This window comes from Fomitopsis serialis (assembly GCF_022376445.1).
Source record: "Fomitopsis serialis strain Sig1Antser10 chromosome Unknown B0H18scaffold_30, whole genome shotgun sequence".
NCBI classification, from domain to species: domain Eukaryota; kingdom Fungi; phylum Basidiomycota; class Agaricomycetes; order Polyporales; family Fomitopsidaceae; genus Fomitopsis; species Fomitopsis serialis.
In genome coordinates, this window is record NW_025954990.1 from 226,237 (window position 1) to 243,962 (window position 17,726).

The 17,726-nt window shown below is 55.5% G+C and overlaps 6 protein-coding genes across 6 annotated transcripts; 5 read left to right on the plus strand and 1 right to left on the minus strand.

The window, feature by feature from the left end:
• Positions 1-19: 19 nt before the first annotated feature.
• Positions 20-1,351, plus strand: B0H18DRAFT_1084965 (oxidoreductase; the record flags this gene model as incomplete). The annotated part of the gene is made up of 6 exons (XM_048031855.1): positions 20-296; positions 348-490; positions 517-896; positions 951-1,072; positions 1,128-1,155; positions 1,210-1,351. The coding sequence occupies 6 exons, from the start codon at positions 20-22 to the stop codon at positions 1,349-1,351; spliced, it is 1,092 nt and encodes a 363-aa protein (XP_047893819.1).
• Positions 1,352-1,673: 322 nt separating this feature from the next.
• Positions 1,674-5,507, plus strand: B0H18DRAFT_331882 (exocyst complex component Sec5-domain-containing protein). The gene is made up of 16 exons (XM_048037634.1): positions 1,674-1,898; positions 1,953-2,057; positions 2,112-2,137; positions 2,186-2,383; positions 2,443-2,523; positions 2,572-2,717; positions 2,775-3,019; positions 3,069-3,187; positions 3,236-3,355; positions 3,418-3,548; positions 3,597-3,948; positions 4,002-4,375; positions 4,437-4,553; positions 4,616-4,757; positions 4,815-4,993; positions 5,088-5,507. Exons 1-16 carry the CDS (start codon positions 1,825-1,827, stop codon positions 5,388-5,390), a joined length of 2,712 nt encoding a protein of 903 aa, XP_047893820.1. The 5' UTR covers positions 1,674-1,824; the 3' UTR covers positions 5,391-5,507.
• A 116-nt stretch (positions 5,508-5,623) lies between these two features.
• Positions 5,624-7,688, minus strand: B0H18DRAFT_1118819 (uncharacterized protein; the record flags this gene model as incomplete). The annotated part of the gene is made up of 15 exons (XM_048033852.1): positions 5,624-5,664; positions 5,718-5,817; positions 5,884-5,973; positions 6,040-6,051; positions 6,107-6,183; positions 6,230-6,320; positions 6,428-6,479; positions 6,542-6,574; positions 6,632-6,686; positions 6,741-6,766; positions 6,818-6,903; positions 6,954-7,200; positions 7,255-7,325; positions 7,438-7,503; positions 7,545-7,688. The coding sequence occupies 15 exons, from the start codon at positions 7,686-7,688 to the stop codon at positions 5,624-5,626; spliced, it is 1,191 nt and encodes a 396-aa protein (XP_047893821.1).
• Positions 7,689-7,845: 157 nt separating this feature from the next.
• Positions 7,846-8,653, plus strand: B0H18DRAFT_332002 (uncharacterized protein). Its single transcript, XM_048037635.1, has 5 exons — positions 7,846-8,228; positions 8,277-8,298; positions 8,347-8,366; positions 8,416-8,479; positions 8,533-8,653. Exons 1-4 carry the CDS (start codon positions 7,979-7,981, stop codon positions 8,457-8,459), a joined length of 336 nt encoding a protein of 111 aa, XP_047893822.1. The 5' UTR covers positions 7,846-7,978; the 3' UTR covers positions 8,460-8,479; positions 8,533-8,653.
• Positions 8,540-11,268, plus strand: B0H18DRAFT_1005428 (uncharacterized protein). Its single transcript, XM_048028568.1, is given in 12 exon segments — positions 8,540-8,749; positions 8,790-8,877; positions 8,912-8,935; positions 8,997-9,168; positions 9,203-9,300; positions 9,346-9,563; positions 9,612-9,647; positions 9,667-9,765; positions 9,827-9,846; positions 9,977-10,115; positions 10,797-10,897; positions 10,998-11,268. The coding sequence occupies 12 exon segments, from the start codon at positions 8,727-8,729 to the stop codon at positions 11,012-11,014; spliced, it is 1,035 nt and encodes a 344-aa protein (XP_047893823.1). The 5' UTR covers positions 8,540-8,726; the 3' UTR covers positions 11,015-11,268.
• A 2,559-nt stretch (positions 11,269-13,827) lies between these two features.
• Positions 13,828-15,557, plus strand: B0H18DRAFT_332155 (Gti1/Pac2 family-domain-containing protein). Its single transcript, XM_048037636.1, has 6 exons — positions 13,828-14,077; positions 14,132-14,209; positions 14,266-14,305; positions 14,362-14,438; positions 14,500-14,633; positions 14,683-15,557. Exons 1-6 carry the CDS (start codon positions 13,950-13,952, stop codon positions 15,489-15,491), a joined length of 1,266 nt encoding a protein of 421 aa, XP_047893824.1. The 5' UTR covers positions 13,828-13,949; the 3' UTR covers positions 15,492-15,557.
• The last annotated feature ends 2,169 nt before the right edge of the window (positions 15,558-17,726 follow it).

A 17,726-nucleotide genomic window follows, 5' to 3' on the forward strand; every position in this document is an offset into this window, starting at 1 on the left:
CTCCTTGTCCCGAACCAACATGTCCAAGCGCATTCGTATCCTCACGTCTGAGGACGTCGCTGCCCACAGCACGGCTGAGAGCTGCTGGGTCACCCGCAACGGCAAGGTCTACGACGTGACCAACTTTCTTGCGGACCACCCTGGCGGAGACGACCTTATCCTCAATTATGCCGGGAAGGACGTAGAGGAGATCATGCGCGACCCGTTGGAGCATGACCACTCGGATTCTGCGTACGACATGTTGGACGAGTGCTTCATTGGGAGGTTGGGCACCCCCGAGATGATCGTGAGCGAAGGTGCGTAGTCAGGATATCTGCATCCCGTCCGCTGCTGACCAACGTGTGCAGACTGGGTTCCGGATGAGGACTTCCATCCGGAGGACACGGACGTTGCTGCCGACTTTGAGAAGAACGAATTCCTCGACCTCCGCAAGCCGCTGTTCCTCCAGGTCTGGCAGGCCAACTGGTCCAAGTCCTACTACCTGCAGCAGGTCCACCAGCCCCGTCATACCCGGAGTCGCCGCGTCTCTTCGGGCCCGGCTACCTCGAAGTCTTCACTCGGACGTCGTGGTATGTCGTGCCCATGGTCTGGCTGCCCATTGCAGGCTACATGTTCGTCCGCTCGCTGGTCCAGTACACACTCGGTGGCAACTCCCTGCCGCTCTTCACCCAAAACCCTGCGGCGCCGCTGAAGGTTTTCATGGCGATTCATATCCCTACCTCCGCGGTCGTGAAGACTACGATGTGCTTCTTCCTCGGCAACTTTGTGTGGACCATCCTGGAGTACGTGTTCCACCGCTTCCTCTTCCACATCGACAAGTTGCTGCCCGACAACCCTGCCGGAATCACGCTGCATTTCCTTACGCACGGCATCCACCATTACTTGCCCATGGACCGGTATGTCGCACAACTTTCACTGAGGATGCGGGAATACTCACCAGACGAATTTAGCCTGCGGCTTGTCATGCCTCCTGTGCTCTTCTCAGTGCTGTCGTTCCCCATGACACAGCTTGCGCATGCACTGTTCCCACCGGCTATGGCCAATGGTGTTATTGCCGGCGCGTTCGTCTTCTGTGAGTGGCCGCTATATCGGTTTCGGTGCATCGTGCTTATGCCGTACTCGGACAGACGTGCTGTACGACTGCATGCACTACGCGTAAGTGGTCTTACACCTTCCTCTGACTCATGTGGCTGACTGATCGCTTTCTAGGCTGCACCACACGAAGCTCCCCACGTACGTCCGTGAGATGAAGAAGTACCACCTCGCGCACCACTACAAGAACTTCGAGCTCGGCTTCGGTGTGACGAGCAAGATGTGGGACTACGTGTTCAACACCGTTCTTCCCATGTAACGGGTTGTACGACATTGTCGGTTGTTATGATAGCTCGATAGTACATTACTATTTCTCCTCCCCTCGTTGTTGACGCTTTAGTTGCTGGCGTGGCTTTGGATTTGTAGGGATTTTCAATGGCCTCCGTCGTAATGGATTTTGCATACCTTCGTGGGATATTGCCTGAGTCTTTCCAGGTAGACAGCGACATACGAAGTCAAGTTCTAACTGTAAGTATCATGGCGTTACAGAGGATCGTTGCGGATCAGTGTGCGTAAGTACTAATTATTGTCCGGGAGTTGAATGTAGTATGTAGCGCCACTATAGACGGTGCTTGATACAGTTGTACTTATAGAAATAAGCGCTGTCGCGGTTGCTCTCCTCCTTCATGCTGTTCCCAGTCACTTGTCCATTGCTCGCATTGATCTAACTTATTCAACGTACATTGTTTCTATCTGTCTGGCGGTACGAGTGGCGTCACCTGAGCTCGGACGATGGGCAGGCTTACATTCGAAGTCGATGATGCGGAACTCTTGAAGACCTACGGCATATCTTCTCTTGCGCCGAAGTACAGCAAACGTGTTGAGTATCAGCGCAGTGTCTGACGGCGAGGACTTGGTAGGAAATGGGAGGAGGTCGATCATGAGAAGGACAATTCCCTCGCGGGCATGTTGACTGGTAGCGGTGAGGGCGAGCCGGATCCGTTGGGCCTACAGGACGTCATCGAGTGCGTTCGTACATCTAATGTGGTGAATATATGCCTCATTCATGTCTGTATCAGTGTGCGAGATATGGACCTGGAAACAAGTCAGTAGCGTCTGCTCTGTTCTTGCGAAATCCTGAGCCCCGCTTTAGAGACCGCGGTCCTCATATCTTCAAAGTCATTCAATCCAAAGGCATTCTTATCGGCTGTACATCCAAATGCGACATACCAGGACCTGGCAGCTGGTATACAGCAGCTGCGAGCGTCGATTGATGCCCGTTCCGAGGCAGTGAAAGTCCTCGTAGAGGAGCACTTCAACCGTTTCGTCGCGGTGAAGGCCTCCACGGATGGTATGTGTCCACAGAGCTTTGTGTAGCGATAGTGTAGACCTCATCCCACTATGTTGCAGCCTTATATGCTGAAATGCAAGAGGGCGTCCTAGCAGAGAAGTCTGATTTCGGCTCAAGACCGCTCAGAGATCACATCAAGCGTATGTCGTTTGTAACGGTTCTCTCACAGTGCTCATACCCTACTACAGAGTCTGCCCAGAAGGCAGATGTGGTCTTCCTGCCTGTCCTGGAAAATGCCATGAAAGCTCAGAAGCTACGGACAACGTTGGGTGTATTCGAGCGATCCAAATTCTTCTTCAGTCTACCTGGCACATTGATTGAGTCCATAGAAGCGGTATGGCGTTGTCGTGGGACAGTCTGCGCTTAGAACGTACTGAGTCTCCTTGGACAGGGACGCTACGAGGCTGCATTGCGGGATTACAAGAAGGGCAAGTTCCTGCTCGAGACAAGGCCTGGGCAGATACTACCGGTCGGTCCAAGAGATGCGCAAGGGTCTACCGCGGAGTCCCAGCAGAAGAAGATCCTCAATAAGGTCTGGGGCACAGTGGAGAAAGTGATGGGCGAGATGAAGAACCAGCTTCTCAACAAACTCCAAGAGCCCGCTCGGAGTGTGGATGAGCAAGAGAAGACGATTGAGTAAGCCTGCGACACAGAATATCGGCATTTCCGCTGACCTTCTCCGCAGGATCTTGCTTGAGCTTAATCCTTCGGATGATCCGGTGTGGACGTACCTGGACGCGCAACACAAATATATCATCAACCATATGCAAGGGACCTACATAAATTGCGTTGAGCATATTCGGTGTAAGCGAGCTTATACTACTTCGCGAACGTCACTGATTCTTGTTGAAGCCGTTCATGATTCCACACTGCCTATCATCCGAAGTCCGGATACCCTACCCGGCATCCTGGCTGGCCAGCTGCAGACCTGTATTGCGGCATTAGAAGCCAAGCAAGGGGACGTGGTCATTGGTATGTCTGATAGACCAAGTATGGCATTGTCTTCTCATGTCGGCCTTGCCTATGACGTGCAGCGCAGGCCGGGGCGACAGAGGTTTGGGCAGCCGTCCTAGCGATGGTGAAGAATGTGTCAGAGGTTATGCTCACCACGATGCCGAACTTCTGGAGGATCGCCAAAGGTTTCCTCGATGGGAAGCTGAAGAAGGCTTGTACCCTCTTAGAATGCGCCCTCAGTTACTGACATCTCGTGTAGAACCCGAATACCGCCGGCGGTGCGCGGCGCAGTCCCTCGCAGTGTCGCGCCATGGCTCTAGACATCGTCAAGCTGTACATCTCATTCTTGTCCGAGTTCTTCATGTTCTCCGACAGCCGCGTGTCGTCGCCGCCCAACGCCGCAGTGGAAGCGACACCACCGCTACTGCCGCGTGATTCTAACTCGCTCACGACTGCTTACCAGCTCATGAAGATACTTGGTGAGATACAAGACAGTGTCAACGACGTTAACAGTATGGAAATCTCGAACGAGGCGAGCTCTAGTCTCAAGGGCCTGCTGGAGAGCGCGAGGTGGAAGTTCGAAGATATAGTCGTACACGGCTGGCTCAGAGGTAAGGATCATGCCGAAACATCGGGTGAACGAAAGGCTGAATATATGCTACAGACGCCAACGTATTCTACTACCTGGAAGACTGGATAGGATCCATAGTTGATCCATTCACAACACTTTACCTCTCCAAGCTGCGCGCGTTCGAGAAGGAGATGTCCGCGTGTGCGTTCAAGATCGCCGGCGGAGTTGATTTATCGACTTCCGCTGCGACGTCTTCGTCGCGCTTAGTCAAACGGAAGACTGTCGCCCCCGAATTCACCTCCAAAATCACGAAGGCTTTCGTTGACTCGCTATTCGCGGTACTCGATGGCCTCGTGCATTTGGCGTCTGATGAGTCGCCATCCGGTCCAGCACTACCAACTGTCATATCCGAAGTCGCCGGAGCGACGAAAACCAACCCTTTGGAGCTAGTCGATATACAGGAAACGGTATGAATGTCTGAGCGCTCTTCTCTCGATTCCGCGGGCCTCATGTCTCCGATTCTCCCAGGACAATAGGTCACTGCTCGTGGTGTCTAACATCGATCACCTTAGGCGCGTTCTTATTCCAAATATGGCCAGCGAATTGGGGAACAGTCTAGGTGTGTCCATGGAGGAAGACAAACGCGTAGGGCCCCAAATTGGTTTAGTCATCGCGATTGGCATGCAACTGAATTGGCGTCACCACAGACCCTTATTGGAATCGTGCAAGACCTCGACAACACATTATTCCAGAGTTACGTAAAGCCCAAGTCCGCCGCGCTGATGGGTATGGTACGGAATGGGGTGCTGGATCCCCAGATGGACTGGTACGAAACCCCACAACCCCGAGGTCGGTGCCTGCATTATCAAAGATGTTATACTCTATCTAACAATTTGTCGCGTTCAGAGATCCGTCCGTACATCTTCGAGATCTTGATGTTCCTTGTCGGTGTGCACGCCCAAGTTAGCGCGGCGGCAGCCCCGCTGCTGGAACGCACCCTGAATGCACTCGTAGAGGACGTGGCCGAGGAGGCGCTCCGCTGTTTCCGCCAGGTCAAGCGCTTCGGCATGGGTGGCATGCTCAGGGTGCGTAGAACCCCCCTCCGAAGGACTCCTTTCCTGTCTTCGGCCACACAGAGGCTCGCGCGCCTCCCATACGCTTGACTAATCCCACTCACAGGCCACGCTCGAGATTGAGTTCCTTCATCAGACGCTCTCGCGTTACGTCACTCCCTCCGCGGACCAGACGCTTTCGGATTTGTACACGAAGATCTCGCAGGCATACGCGCGCCGACCCGGTGACGAGAATTTGCAAGCCAACCTCGACGGCGTGAAGAAAACTTTGGCAGATACGCGCCGCGCTACTGGAATTGAATTCCTGTGCTTTAGGCAGACAAAGGATAAAGCTAAAAAGGAGGGCACTCCCGGCGGGTCGAGGAGCAGGGAGAAGAGACGGGAGAAGCAGCCGGAAGCAGGGGGTTAACCATTCCAGTGGGTTACGCTGACTGAATGGGTTTTCCCCGGAGTCCCTCGGTGCCTGCTCTGCCAAAGGGGCTAAACGCAGAGCGCATTCGTGCGGACGCGTTCTAGACAACTCCAGAACATTACGATACCTCGGAAGGATGTACGACTACTTATGATACAGTGCGACGTGTGGTAACTTATGTGATGGCAATCAAGGCCCCTCGTTGTCATTGACAGGCTAGTTCCGTGAGATTATGCAAACAGGTCAACGATAATCGTTATGATGCCGAGGACTGTATGAATGTGAGAGCGAGTTCGGCTATTGCACAAATTGGCAGGAGCATACCTATCTCTACCCCAATCAGAGCGATGACAATTTGTTCCAGACGTTCTGCGTGCCGGCTTGACACGGTCTCTTTGAGAAGCTGGAGCATATCTTGTAGCACCTGGGAGTCCAAGGATAATATGTGAGATGACTCTTCGGAGGACGTACGGCATGCTGCCGCGCTTACCTCCACACGAGTGTTGAGCAAGTCAATTCGCTGAGGAATTTCCAAATAATCGCGTGCTGCGTCGTATAGCGGCTGCAAGTCAGGATACGTCTATACGGCAAAGAAGGCGTCGCGTGATTATGCAGGAACGACTTTGGCAGTCGAAAGACTCCTTACCCAGAAGACCTCCTAGACACTGATGAATGACCGTGGGACACGAACACAGTGTATGAAAGTGACCTACCGGAGAGTCGAGCACTGATCCGACCGAATTGATATTCGCCCTCAGCAGGAACAGCTCCCCGATTTTTCGCATGATGTCTAGAACCATTGAGAGCTCAGTCAGCCACGGTATTGAACAACGTACCCTTATGCGGCATCCCGATCTTCCCCGTCTCACTAATTATCTCGGGGATATCCTTGGTCTCTTCGATCGTCGAGGAGATGAGTTCTTCAAACTACAAATGGATACATTGCGATGGGAAGGTCAGAGTCAGGCCACGGAATGCGAAGGCTCAGAGTGAGAATTCTGGAGTACTACTGCATCGCACGGCGATTCACTCACCAGAGATATCTTGACAGACTGCGACAAAGCGTGCGATAATGAGAGTTTTGTCCTAGGAACATAGATGAGCAGGTCGACTGTATTGAAATTGGAAGGACGTGCATGTATCCGGACCCAACCCTCAGAGTGATCACGTCGTTGTAGATCCTGAAGGATGCACGATTTAAGCTCAGGGTCGCCACATGAAAATGAGATGCTACTCACCGGCTATAATTCGCATAATAGTAGTTGAGATCTTCCATTTCTACGGCGTGCGGGGCTAATACGAGAGGGTGAGATTTTGCGACGGATGCGGTCCTGACAACTGCCCTACCTAGCTTATCGACTTCAAATCGTTTGCTGTATGGAACTTAATCAGCAAGGAAACCCTGCAGGCGAACAAAGACTGACATTGACGAAAGGAACCGTTTTTCCTGGGCCTCAGTCATGCCCCAGAGTACAACCGTTCCATACTTGAACATGAATATCTCCGCTCCCTGGGAGTCTCAGGCACTAGGAACTTGTGCTTCCTCCTACGTTTCGACACTTCTTGTTCGCCGTCTGTATGCGCATGCCCGTCTCTGTCCGGTACTAGCTCCGGTACACCGAGCAAGTCACCGGTCTCTGGTGAATCAGGCTGAAAGTGGACTTGACGCTGTGAGCCTGAGGGCACTTCGGCGTGCTCATCATAAGCATAGGGCGTATAGATAACCTCGTCGATGATCCGAGGATTTGTATGGTAAGACGGGCGTCTTGCATTGAAAAACTTCATCAATTCAGGAAAACGGTAGGACCTAGTACCGTGAGTGCTCAGAACACAAGTTGTGGTCAATGAGAGGTGAGCTCACCCAGCAGTGGCATATGCGGTGACACGCGGCAGCGACTTTGCCTTTCGCTTCGTCAACGCAGGGCATCCCGTCTGGCAGTACCGGCAGGTATGAGGTCGAGTTGATTGTAGACCTAGCCGAATAAGCATGCGCGACGCGACGTTGGCATGCAGACATCCCACAAAGTCGTTGATCGGCTCGCACCTCTACGTCTTCCGGCTCCTCCTCATCGTCCCCATCTTCGTCGCTATCTGCCTCTTCTTCGCTTTCCTCCGCACCGTGTCAACTTTCGGAGGTGCGGGAACGTCGACCTTCTTCGCTGGCAAGACAGGCTCCGGTTGGTCTGGCAATACCTTGAGCTTGCCCGCGACCTTTGTCGAGCGATTTGCACCGCGAGCCTTAGCTTCCGGCGCCGCCTGCGCTGGGAGTTTCTGGCTGGACTGACTGGCGGACATAGCAGAGACGATCGACGGGGAGTACAACCACAAGTCCAGAATGTCAATGAGGTCAATATTGATCCCATGGCGCGCTAACCATAAATGGAACCGTGTCTATTACGTAATTACCCGCTCTCTCGAAGGCATTGTGGCACGCGTGCGCTCGGTTGGTCCGGCTTGTTCTCTGCGCTCATTCGCGCATTTTTGCACTTGTCTACGCGCCGCCAAGTACTCAGAACCTGTGCAATCGCTGTCGAAGAGACCGATTAGTGACCGGAGCATCAGTCGTATGTCAGGATCGACTCTCGATGATGGCGGCATACCAGGATCCCCGACGAGCGAGAGTACCTCTAGTATGTCAACCATTCAAGACTGCCGCATATACATCGCTGAACTTCCCCAAGCACGGTTCTCAACCTTCCAAAGACTGTCTCAGACCAAGAATAAGAGAGCGCTACCGCCAGCTTTCTGTGTTGTTTCATCCGGACAAGCACCAGGATGAGACCGCTAAAGCGACGGCGACTAAGCGGTTCTTGGAAATCCAAAAGGCATATCAAGGTGCGAGAGGCAGTACGTCACAAGAAGCTGTGGAATTGATGTGGCCAGTCCTGTCCGACCCCATTAGCCGGTAATTGCCTGTCCTTCTTCTAGTGCCGAGCCGCTGACATTGTATCAGACGTGCCTATGACCTGCTAGGTTAGCTATTGTTATCCATATATGCGTCGCACGATTAAGTATCTGTCAGCTCAGGTCCACAAGGTTTACAAGTCATTCGGAGCGTTGACTTAGCTGACCTCCCGGAGGCCGAGGTACGTGTTCCGGAGGCGATGACACACCCCCTCACATCTTATACCTCTACCAGCTCGACAAATCCTACTGCAACGAGGTCGGGAAGTGCAGGATGACGACCTGAGTTTCTGTCAAGTCGGAAGGCCGTGTCATCGCTGGATTCGACGCTAGTTCATTGTTTGATGAGGATATCGGCTATTACTCTGATCCAATCCCTGGCACGCTGGAGCGTTTTGGAATAGGTTCGAGGACATCAGCCAAACCGGAATGACCTTCAAGCATAAATTCAGGTAGGTGCTTTAATATTCTGGCTTGTTTGTTGATGTAGAGCTCGGTTGCAGCAAAATTCAGCGACAAAACGACTGTTGTTGTATCTGACCGTGTGAATGTGCGTCCTGCCAGTGGTCGCCCAGGTCCTGTCAAATCGCTTATTGGGCACGGTCTCTCATCAGTTTTCGCCGCGTCTCAACTTCGAGGTACGGCACCGCAGTACAAGTGATGCTCTGCCTTTGCTCATTACGTCAACGCCTATCACAGGCCACTGTCAGCGCTCTGCAGATGTCTCTTCTATCAACGAAGACGACATACCAGGATAATAACAACACGATAACATGCCAGATTCACCCTCCGCGCGCACTATATTGGTTCTTCTCTGGCTTTACCTCGGCACCAGGACCGGTCACCGTCGCGTATTCCCGTCGGCTCTCTAGTAAGTCGCCCATGGAGGGGACAGTCATGTCCAGTCACATCCGTGGCACCTGCGCTGGCGATTATCTTGTCCTCGGCCCGTCTGTTTGACCATACACCCGAGGCCAGCTTCCGCCAGCCTTCCTTGGCGCCGGTCCTGCGTGCGGCCGCCGTCTAAGTCTGGTCTTGCGATGGGTAGCACTTACTGGGAAGTACAATTTCACTTGCCAACCTGTGGAGCGGGATCAACGCGGAATGGGGTGTCGTGTTGGCGGAAATAGGTTTACGAGTCAAAACTGGTATGCAGCTCGGAATGACGGGGCTGAGCTGGTCTTTTGGCGGCGAATGGCGCAAAGCAGGGAACTCCATCGGTTCTAGTGTCGCCTGCAACCTCGGAGGCGTCACTTTCAAGCTCGAGTGAGTTTGTCAGACGTTCAACGTAACGAGAGCGACTGAACTCTACAGTGTGTCTTACCTGGGGCAGGCCTCACTCTCCCCATCGTGCTCTCGCATGACCGAGAACCCGGGCTGGCCTCTGGACTACGGCAGCGCCCTCGGCGGCACTTGTTTTGACGTACATTTTCGTCCTTCGACCACGCCATCGAAGGGAACGTCTCCGGTAGGGTCCGGTTCCGTCGAGAGCAGTCGCATGTGCTGATCGTCTGCATCTTGCTGCTCAGGTTCTTCCGAGACGCACGCCGTGCCTTACACGAGGAGAAGCTGAACTCCAGCGTGAGACCAAGAGACGTCACATACTCCAGGACGTCGCAAACGGCACATGGACGCTGAGAGGCATGCGATGGTGCGAGTCTGGACTCTGTGATGCAGAGCAAGTTCTGACACTGACGTGGTTGCCTCAGGTCTCGTCATCCTCGAAGCATTCTATGGTCCGCTGGAGCGCGACGAAGTAGCCGAAGGCCTGGATCTGGACGTCACCGTGGCGTTGCAGGCCTTGGTGCACAGAAGTCAGTGTACATCCCTGGCAGGCGCAGCAAGGTTAGCTCCTATTCACTGAGCATTGGCAATTACCATGGCGTCCGGATTATGAGCCTTTGCTTAATATGACGGGAGGCAGACACTCTCCTCTCGCCGTGACCTTCTTCGGATTTGGACGCGACAACGCTTGGAGGCTCGGCGGCTCTTTAGCCGTTTAGGCACCGCGCATTGCCGATAGTGTCTGAGCTTCCCTGACAGTGACAGCGTCATGCTGCTCTTGGTCAATCGGCTCCTGATGGCTGCCACGCAACCTCATCCGTCTTCCCCGGCGTCGTGGCGTCGAGTGACAGCGCGCTCACATAAGCACTGCGCTCGCAGCTCGACGTGCCCCTCGGCAAGTCCCAAGACAATGCGCGCTATTCCAGACAAAATTCTCGATGGTCTTTTCGTCTCGTGGTGTTCAGCGTCAAAGGTTACATCAGGCAATGAAGCATGTTTCGACGTTCATGCTGTTTATCAAGATGCATGCAGAAACATTCCTCTTGTCCGGGTCTCCGTGCGTCTGCTGCAGTGCTCGGCGATGGTTATGCGGCGGTGTCACGCTTCTGCAAAAGACTGTTGCCATCGCAATGCATTGTGCTCCTTGATAAAGATATAGAATTACTAAAATCTCCCATGCGTCCCAGGCCGGCCTCCAAGGATTCTATGATCCAGCCCCGGAGTGGCAAAAGTGCTCCGGATTCGGTATACGTTCCGAGGGTCCTTGCATTATGCAGAGATATCGGATTGGATGCCGGTGGTACTGCCTCTGGAAGGTACGTCGCCCCGCATCTCCTCTTCGCACGCCTCTCAACCCGCGAGGCTAATTGACGCTTGAACCTTCGTCGGATGTCGGCCTTGCTGGGCGGCATATAGAACATCTCGTTGATTGACCACGACGCGACGCCGGATGCCCGGGAACACGGTTCCGTCCCGGTCTCAGTCTGTGGCAAAAGGACCAACGCATGACGGACAATAGCGGAACCATACGCTGTCAAGCCCCACCCACGACTCTATCTAATAATATACGACACTCCTACGACGCGTATACACACCTATAGTAACTAATCGATATTCCACCCCTCTCTCGACTCACGGGTTCGGCTGCCGCAGATGTCCATCGAAAGCAACATGCAGTGTGCGACGGACGATGTCAATGCGCTCTACCGCCCGCCCTGAAGCTCTGTCACATGCGAAGCAGCTCGTCGGCAATACAGTGGCCTTCCAACCTTCCAACCCTTGGCATTGGCTCGCTCCGCAATGATGTCGTTGGGCGTATCTGGCGGTCCTGCTACAGCTGCCTTGAACGCTTCCCTGCGGAACGTGCTCCATAAGATTAAGCCTGGGTCCTGGCCGCGAGTCGCCTTAGAGAGGCATTGCCGTCGACGTTGGGCGCTGCTACATGTGCACACGACAACGTGTTGGCACAAATGGCTCGATAGCTCCTTTGAAGAGGGTGTCAATACGCCCTGAGGGTCGCCATTCCCGCGTCTGCAGTCGTTCTCGCCCACCCGGAGATCGTCTGTAATAGCTCTCGTGCGTATCTTTCCTTTTTGCTGACGATCATACCGATGTGACGCTTAAAGGTTCGCGTTCTTCTATCTCTTCCAGAGCTTGGCTTCCAAGAACACCATTATGGCTCCCAGAATGGTATTAAAAAGGTAGAACGCCGTCCCCTGAGAACATCAGCATGCTCCCGGCATACTAGAACAGGTCGCCACGATCATGACCTCATCCCAGGTGTGTCTGCCAGCCAACACTCTGGGCCTCCACGCAGCCACGTAAGTGAAATCAACCGGTATATCCACCGGTCGGTAGTTAGATGTCTCATATCACGCAGGTAAGCGTTGACTGCACTCTTACCTTCGCAGATCTGGAAGAGCGCTGCCGTAATATTCCGCATCCCGTTCTCACTACCGCGGCGGTTGAGCGCCATTAGGACGGGCACCGGTCATGCGCCGCGGACTCTGCCTTTGGAAACTCCCGTTGAAGTGAGTCTGATGCTCTCTGAAGCTCTACAAATATGAAGACTAGCAATGGAGCTGCTCTCACAATCATGTCCCGCATGCGCGCCGTCGTGCTTCGCGCGACTGGAACCTTCGGGTCGACCCTTTCCCGGAGTCTGGACACTAATCGTCCAGCCCATTCGCAGGAGCTCCGCTGTCAGGTTTGCTGTCCGCCGTGGATATTATTAACGATGCAGCGTCCCATGTGCATGTGAGGGTTCGAGTCATCGTTCGGTTGACTTCTCCCGCGATGCTCGCCGGCTGTCGAAAAGACTTGCATCTTGAGGTGACAAACGTGGCGTTAGCGTGCTGGAACCATCGTACGTGATCTGTCATACGTGTCGGCGGTGTGATTGAGTTCATGTGTCTTTTTCTCCCACCTGGCTTCCTCCCTAGCGTGCCGCCCCACTTCATATGCTGCGTATCCTCAGACGCACAAGACGATCCGCTGCACAGGTCCGGTAGGCCTAAATGATTCCGGGCGCGAGTAGTGGCGTTGTTCTGATCTGGCCCTGGTGGACTTGCTGACGACTTCCCTATTCGTGCTAGCTCCGATGCTCTGGGCATCAGTGGTGGCACGGCAAAGAAAGCATTGTTTCCTCCACGGACAAGGGTTGCTGTGAAATGAACGCTCTTTCACACAGCTTCACGGGCAGGGAAAGTGGGCCTTGGAGCATCATCCGCGGCCTAGGAAAGGCTTCAAACTCCTTTGTCAGTCGCAAAAGGCGTCCTTCGACATCTTTTCCAAGATGCCTCTGCATCGTGGGAGAAGCATGGGGAATGCTTTGCACTCTCGAAGTCTTTTCTGCCCGAGAAATGATGGTATCTTTGCACTGTGGGTATCTCACACAATGGGTGGGCGCGCTGATCGTGCAGGATGGCGGAGTTAGAGGCTGGCGCACTTGTCGCCGCCCATGGCCCGCCAATTTGTCGACTTACCCCACGCTCAATCTTATCAAAACGTTGCTGGCGTCGATTAGATGGGGTGCATTGCCGCACGCCCGCGAGCCTGATATGGGCGACAATTCGCGGGAGCATTGCGGGAGCGATCGCGATTCGCCTTTCGGCGGAGGACGAGTGGCCGACATCGATTCATTGTTCCGGTGGAACGTTTTAGCAGTAGTCAATCTGCAGCTAAGACTCATTTAGTGAGACGTCGCACCGGGGCTCAGTGCCAACGCGGCGTGCACCCGTGGCCTGGGCTGCTGGGCAGCGGCTATCAACCATCACAGGGCGATGTGATTAGAGTTCCCGGTAGAGCGCGGAAATTCGCTCTGGAGAGCAGCGGAAAAGATGCAGGAAAGGGGGACGGCGGCAATCAGCCTGAGCACATTGGCTGGCGATGCTGCTGGTGCCTGCCAAATAGCCTCTGCGGGGGCTTCGGTGTCTGGAACTCGGATGAAACTGCGGAACTAAGTGTTTGCGGACGTGCAATCTCGACAATTGCGGCTAGTGCAGCCGGGCGTGCGGGCGTGCCCCGCAACTGTTCTGCCCGTCTGCGCCTGGCGGGCGAGGGGTGCGTCGCGAGGGCAGCGCAGGGGCGGGAGCTGCAGGCTGGGCGTGAGTGAGTGACGGTGACTGATCGTTTCTGTACGATTTCATTCCCCGATCTTCCGGCGCGGCCCATTTGAATTTTGCCCGTGCGGCCAACTCTATACAAACTCAATCGCATCTGCTCAGATTCGGGGATCCCCTGCGGTTACGCCCTGGAGGCTGCCACCCTCGGTCGTTGCACACTCAGCGCTACATCCATAATATATATACCCCTCCCTCTCCCCCCCTGGCCACATCCCCTCCACACTTGCCGCCCCGACACGCTGCGATGCAACAGCCCACTCTCCAGAGCGTCCGCGTCCGCTCCACGCGCGATGCATGCCAAATATTCTACGCCGTCGCACGCAATGCCCTCCGTATGACCACCCACCGCCTCGATGCGGAAGAGCGCCGAGCGTAAGCCGTCCCTGCCTACCGACGAAACCCCAATTCACCGTGAGTCTCATTTAGAATCAAGTCAGGCAACGTCTATGTCTGGGAGGAACGCTGCGCCAACGCGGAAGCCACCGGTATGGGTATGGAACGATGGTCAGTGGTCTGAGCAATTAGTATCATCTGTCCCACTGAAGCGGCACTTCGTGCAGGACTGACGGCATGGGCTGGGGCCCCAGTCGTGTCAGAGACGTGAGTACCCTCGACTGTTGTCTTTCGTCGTCGTCAAGCTGACGATCACATGCCAGGACTTTCTGTTCTATCACCAGCGAGAGAGCGGTCTAAACGAGGATTCAGGTCCGGCTCGGTGGGCGACCATGATGAAGTAGGTCGTCTCTTGCCTGATATATACATCGCCTCTGATGGACGGTATCTGTGTGTTCCAGGGGCCGCGAGCCTCGCGGCGGAAAGTCGACGCTCGCCCGCTCGGACGCTGAGCGCCTGATTAAGCAAACATACAGCGTCCACGTCTCCTTGCCCGAGGACAGGCCGCGAGGAGTCACCCGCAAATGGCATCTCAGTCAGTACAGCATCCGCTTCTGTTGAACGCTCGCTTATGTGGGCTACAGCTGCATACTTCAGCCAGACCACATTGGATAGTCTCGGCACCATTGACGAGATTCGGAACGTGGGTGATGTGCCCTCACCTGAAGGTTGGTTCCGAAGTGCCCGTGCGAGCAAGGGCAAACGGGCGGAGACAGGTTCAGGCGACGAGCTCGTCTCCGCTCAAGACCCGTGGGGCCTCGGATTCCAGCCTTCGCCGAGCCATGGGATGTCTCAGTTCCCCGTCGAGCCTGCCTTTGCTACGCAAGGCATGCAGTTTGTCGGGCCAGCTTCAGTTGGCCAAGGCCAACACCCTGCCTACACCTACGGCCATCGACAGACGGCTCGCGCCGATTACCCTCCCGTCGCGGGCACAAGCGTGCAAGCGTACGGCGCCTCACAACCCTCCGCGCGCCCACATCTGCCAACGTTGCAGGACGCTGGCCTTAAATCCTACCGAGACCCCTCACCACTCAACTTCACCTCATCGAACTCCGCATCTTCCTCGTCGGACTACGACGCCTCCCCACGCCTCCCCTTCGCATCGCCTCTCACACCACCGCCCGTCAACACGCACCCCAAGGCCGTCGCAACGCACCCAGAGCGATCTTCAGGCGGACCGCGTGACCTCGTCCCGCTCGACGTGCTGCAGGCTGCCTCGCGCATACCGCGCGACCCGGTTGACGAGCAGTTCCTACGGAAGCTTTCCAAGTCGCGTATCCGCAACGCGGACGTGCCGCGCTCGCTCGCTGGCTCGCCCCACGAGCGGCTCGGCGCGCCAGGTTTCGACGGCGACGACAGAAAACCGCGCATCACCTTGCAAGCGGAGTGGTGAAGGCCGCGGCTGTGCGACTGTCGTCCTCGCCGCGCGCGGGACCCTCAAAAATCCCCCCTTGTATACTCTATTCGTAATGGTTAACGGACGCTGAACCAAAACGCTAGCTATACCCCGCATATGTACATGTACTACATACACAGCAGGCCCACCCGCCTTGTAGCTCGCTCTGATATCGCAGCGCTTTCGAGGACGCTTCGCCCCCGTGCCCCGCCGCCCACCCTATGCATGTGCCCCTTGTAGCCCTCACCGCGGCCCCCCTGCCCTGCAAGCTCTAACAGCACTGCGTCCCGCACCTGCCTAATGTGACTGGGAGGCGAGTGGCTGATCGACCCTGACCCGGTCCGGGAGACGCATGGTCGGGTGAATCGCATTCTACGATCAGTGGAAACACCACCGCTTCTCCGTGCGTGTACGTACACCCCTGGCCGTTGCCGTGATCTGAATAGAGTTTCCTTCCGTCGGGCGGTAATGCTGCTTGGACACCGGGCGCACCACCCAGCTGCAGCCCTGCTGTGCGGATCCGCCGTGCCATTCACAGAGAGCGTCGACAACAGATGGGCCGACAGGGCGGTGCTCATGTGCGCCCGGGGTTTGCGCCCGCCGAAGAAAGATACATTGCTGGTGCGTGCGGTCGCGCGATAGAGTTCCTCGTCAGCAAGACACCAAGGGTGCAGTAGTCGCGCGCGTGCTAGTAGGTCACATTGGATGGAATACAGTGGACGGGGTAGAACTCTGATTCGCCCTCAGGCAGATCATGAGATAGCCAGAACGCTTCCACTGCCCCGTCACCTTTTGGTAACAGAGATGCTCAGTTCGTGGACAGCACCCAGCTGGCGCCGCCCGCGATCCGCTCGCGCTACCCTGCCGAGTAAGTATCCGTGGGACGTACGGGCGAGCCCCGATCCCTGCCAATGCGGATGGCAAGACTGGGGAAATGATGTCCGCCGTCCGCCGGAGGGGCCCGCATCCCATCAGTCTGTTGGTCGGCGTATGTCGCGCGGCGCCTGCCTACGCGAGGGCCGCACTGCGTGACTCGGACGGACAAGGTTTTCCATCGTCTCCCGTCAGGATCTTCTGTGCGATCCAGATCCCCCGGCGGCGCTCGTCCATCGGGTAACTCTCCCGGTCATTGCCAGGCTTCCGCGCGATCACCCGCGTGCCCGGATCGCATAGCGGCTCTGGTCGTCTCCATACATAGGTCCGTGTGCACAGCGCACCTCGTAAGGGGCCCTCTCGCCGCGAAGCGGGCGTGGTACCGGTACGTGCCAACGTATCAGCCTGGGATGCGTGCGTGTCAGCTCACGATACCCCGGAGTCCAGTAATTCTGTGACGACGACAGGCACCGCTTTACGGGAGCGTCTTACCGTCCAGGACCGCTTGGGGTGGTCGCATTGCCCGCATGCATCCGTTCTAGACCTCAGGCTAGCGATTCAGATGCGGACAATCCTTTTGTTCGGCGTGGCGTAGTGGGCGCTGCACGCCAGCTGTCTATGGCATCCGTCTGGACGAGGAAACAATAGAAATGTTAGTAGAGATTTAGTCCAGAATGATGGGATGCTCTCCACTCAACACTGAAGCGTATCCGCTCTTCCGCCTAGATGCGTTGCATAATAGTGAGCCGCGAAGCACACCGGGCGCCTAATTCAGTACGAATTCGAGGAACACCAGAAAGCTTCGAGATCATGCATAGCGCCCAGAGTCCGTGGATAACTGACTGGCGGTCATGGCTCAGTTGGCTCCCCGCTGTCCCACCAAGCGTCGCTTGACATGCTCTCAGCACCATTCAATTACTGTGCTTCACTTCCGCATAGCACAGTTGTCTGTCTTCGGGACTAGCACAGCGATCAGTCAGATATGCTCATAGGGTCGGCTCTTTGGCAGAGACAGATGTCACAGAAACGGGGTACGTGCACGACGATCATATGGCAAACTCATCGTTTCACCACAAGACCCACGTCCCCCATCTCCGGATACATGAGCTGAGATTCCGAGTTGTTGGCTCCCAAGCTAGGGTCGATGCATGCGGGGAGCCCCAGATCGCAGGCAATTCGTACTGCCGCCAATACCGGATCTTGATGGTCAACGATGTCTAGCACTTGCGTGGATTCTCCCCGATCCATATATTGCGCGAACCACTCACGAAAGGGTCATCAATACACGCTGTTCGCTGTTTGGGCAAAACACGTCGCTTCCTGGATTGTCCGTGCAGTGCCCGTTAACACAACCATGGA

Excerpts from the sequence above, each read along its gene's own strand:
- B0H18DRAFT_331882 (XM_048037634.1), top strand. The coding sequence starts at position 1,825 with ATGGGCAGGCTTACATTCGAAGTCGATGATGCGGAACTCTTGAAGACC. Across the intron at positions 2,718-2,774 it reads TGATTGAGTCCATAGAAGCG|GGACGCTACGAGGCTGCATT; the intron begins GTATGGCGTTGT and ends CTCCTTGGACAG. Across the intron at positions 4,376-4,436 it reads TAGTCGATATACAGGAAACG|GACAATAGGTCACTGCTCGT; the intron begins GTATGAATGTCT and ends CGATTCTCCCAG.
- B0H18DRAFT_332002 (XM_048037635.1), top strand. The coding sequence starts at position 7,979 with ATGATGGCGGCATACCAGGATCCCCGACGAGCGAGAGTACCTCTAGTA. Across the intron at positions 8,299-8,346 it reads CTGTCCGACCCCATTAGCCG|ACGTGCCTATGACCTGCTAG; the intron begins GTAATTGCCTGT and ends ACATTGTATCAG. Across the intron at positions 8,367-8,415 it reads ACGTGCCTATGACCTGCTAG|CTCAGGTCCACAAGGTTTAC; the intron begins GTTAGCTATTGT and ends AGTATCTGTCAG.
- B0H18DRAFT_1005428 (XM_048028568.1), top strand. The coding sequence starts at position 8,727 with ATGACCTTCAAGCATAAATTCAG. Across the intron at positions 9,564-9,611 it reads GGCGTCACTTTCAAGCTCGA|TGTGTCTTACCTGGGGCAGG; the intron begins GTGAGTTTGTCA and ends TGAACTCTACAG. Across the intron at positions 9,847-9,976 it reads GTTCTTCCGAGACGCACGCC|CAAGTTCTGACACTGACGTG; the intron begins GTGCCTTACACG and ends TGTGATGCAGAG.
- B0H18DRAFT_332155 (XM_048037636.1), top strand. The coding sequence starts at position 13,950 with ATGCAACAGCCCACTCTCCAGAGCGTCCGCGTCCGCTCCACGCGCGAT. Across the intron at positions 14,210-14,265 it reads GGTATGGGTATGGAACGATG|GACTGACGGCATGGGCTGGG; the intron begins GTCAGTGGTCTG and ends CACTTCGTGCAG. Across the intron at positions 14,306-14,361 it reads GCCCCAGTCGTGTCAGAGAC|GACTTTCTGTTCTATCACCA; the intron begins GTGAGTACCCTC and ends ATCACATGCCAG.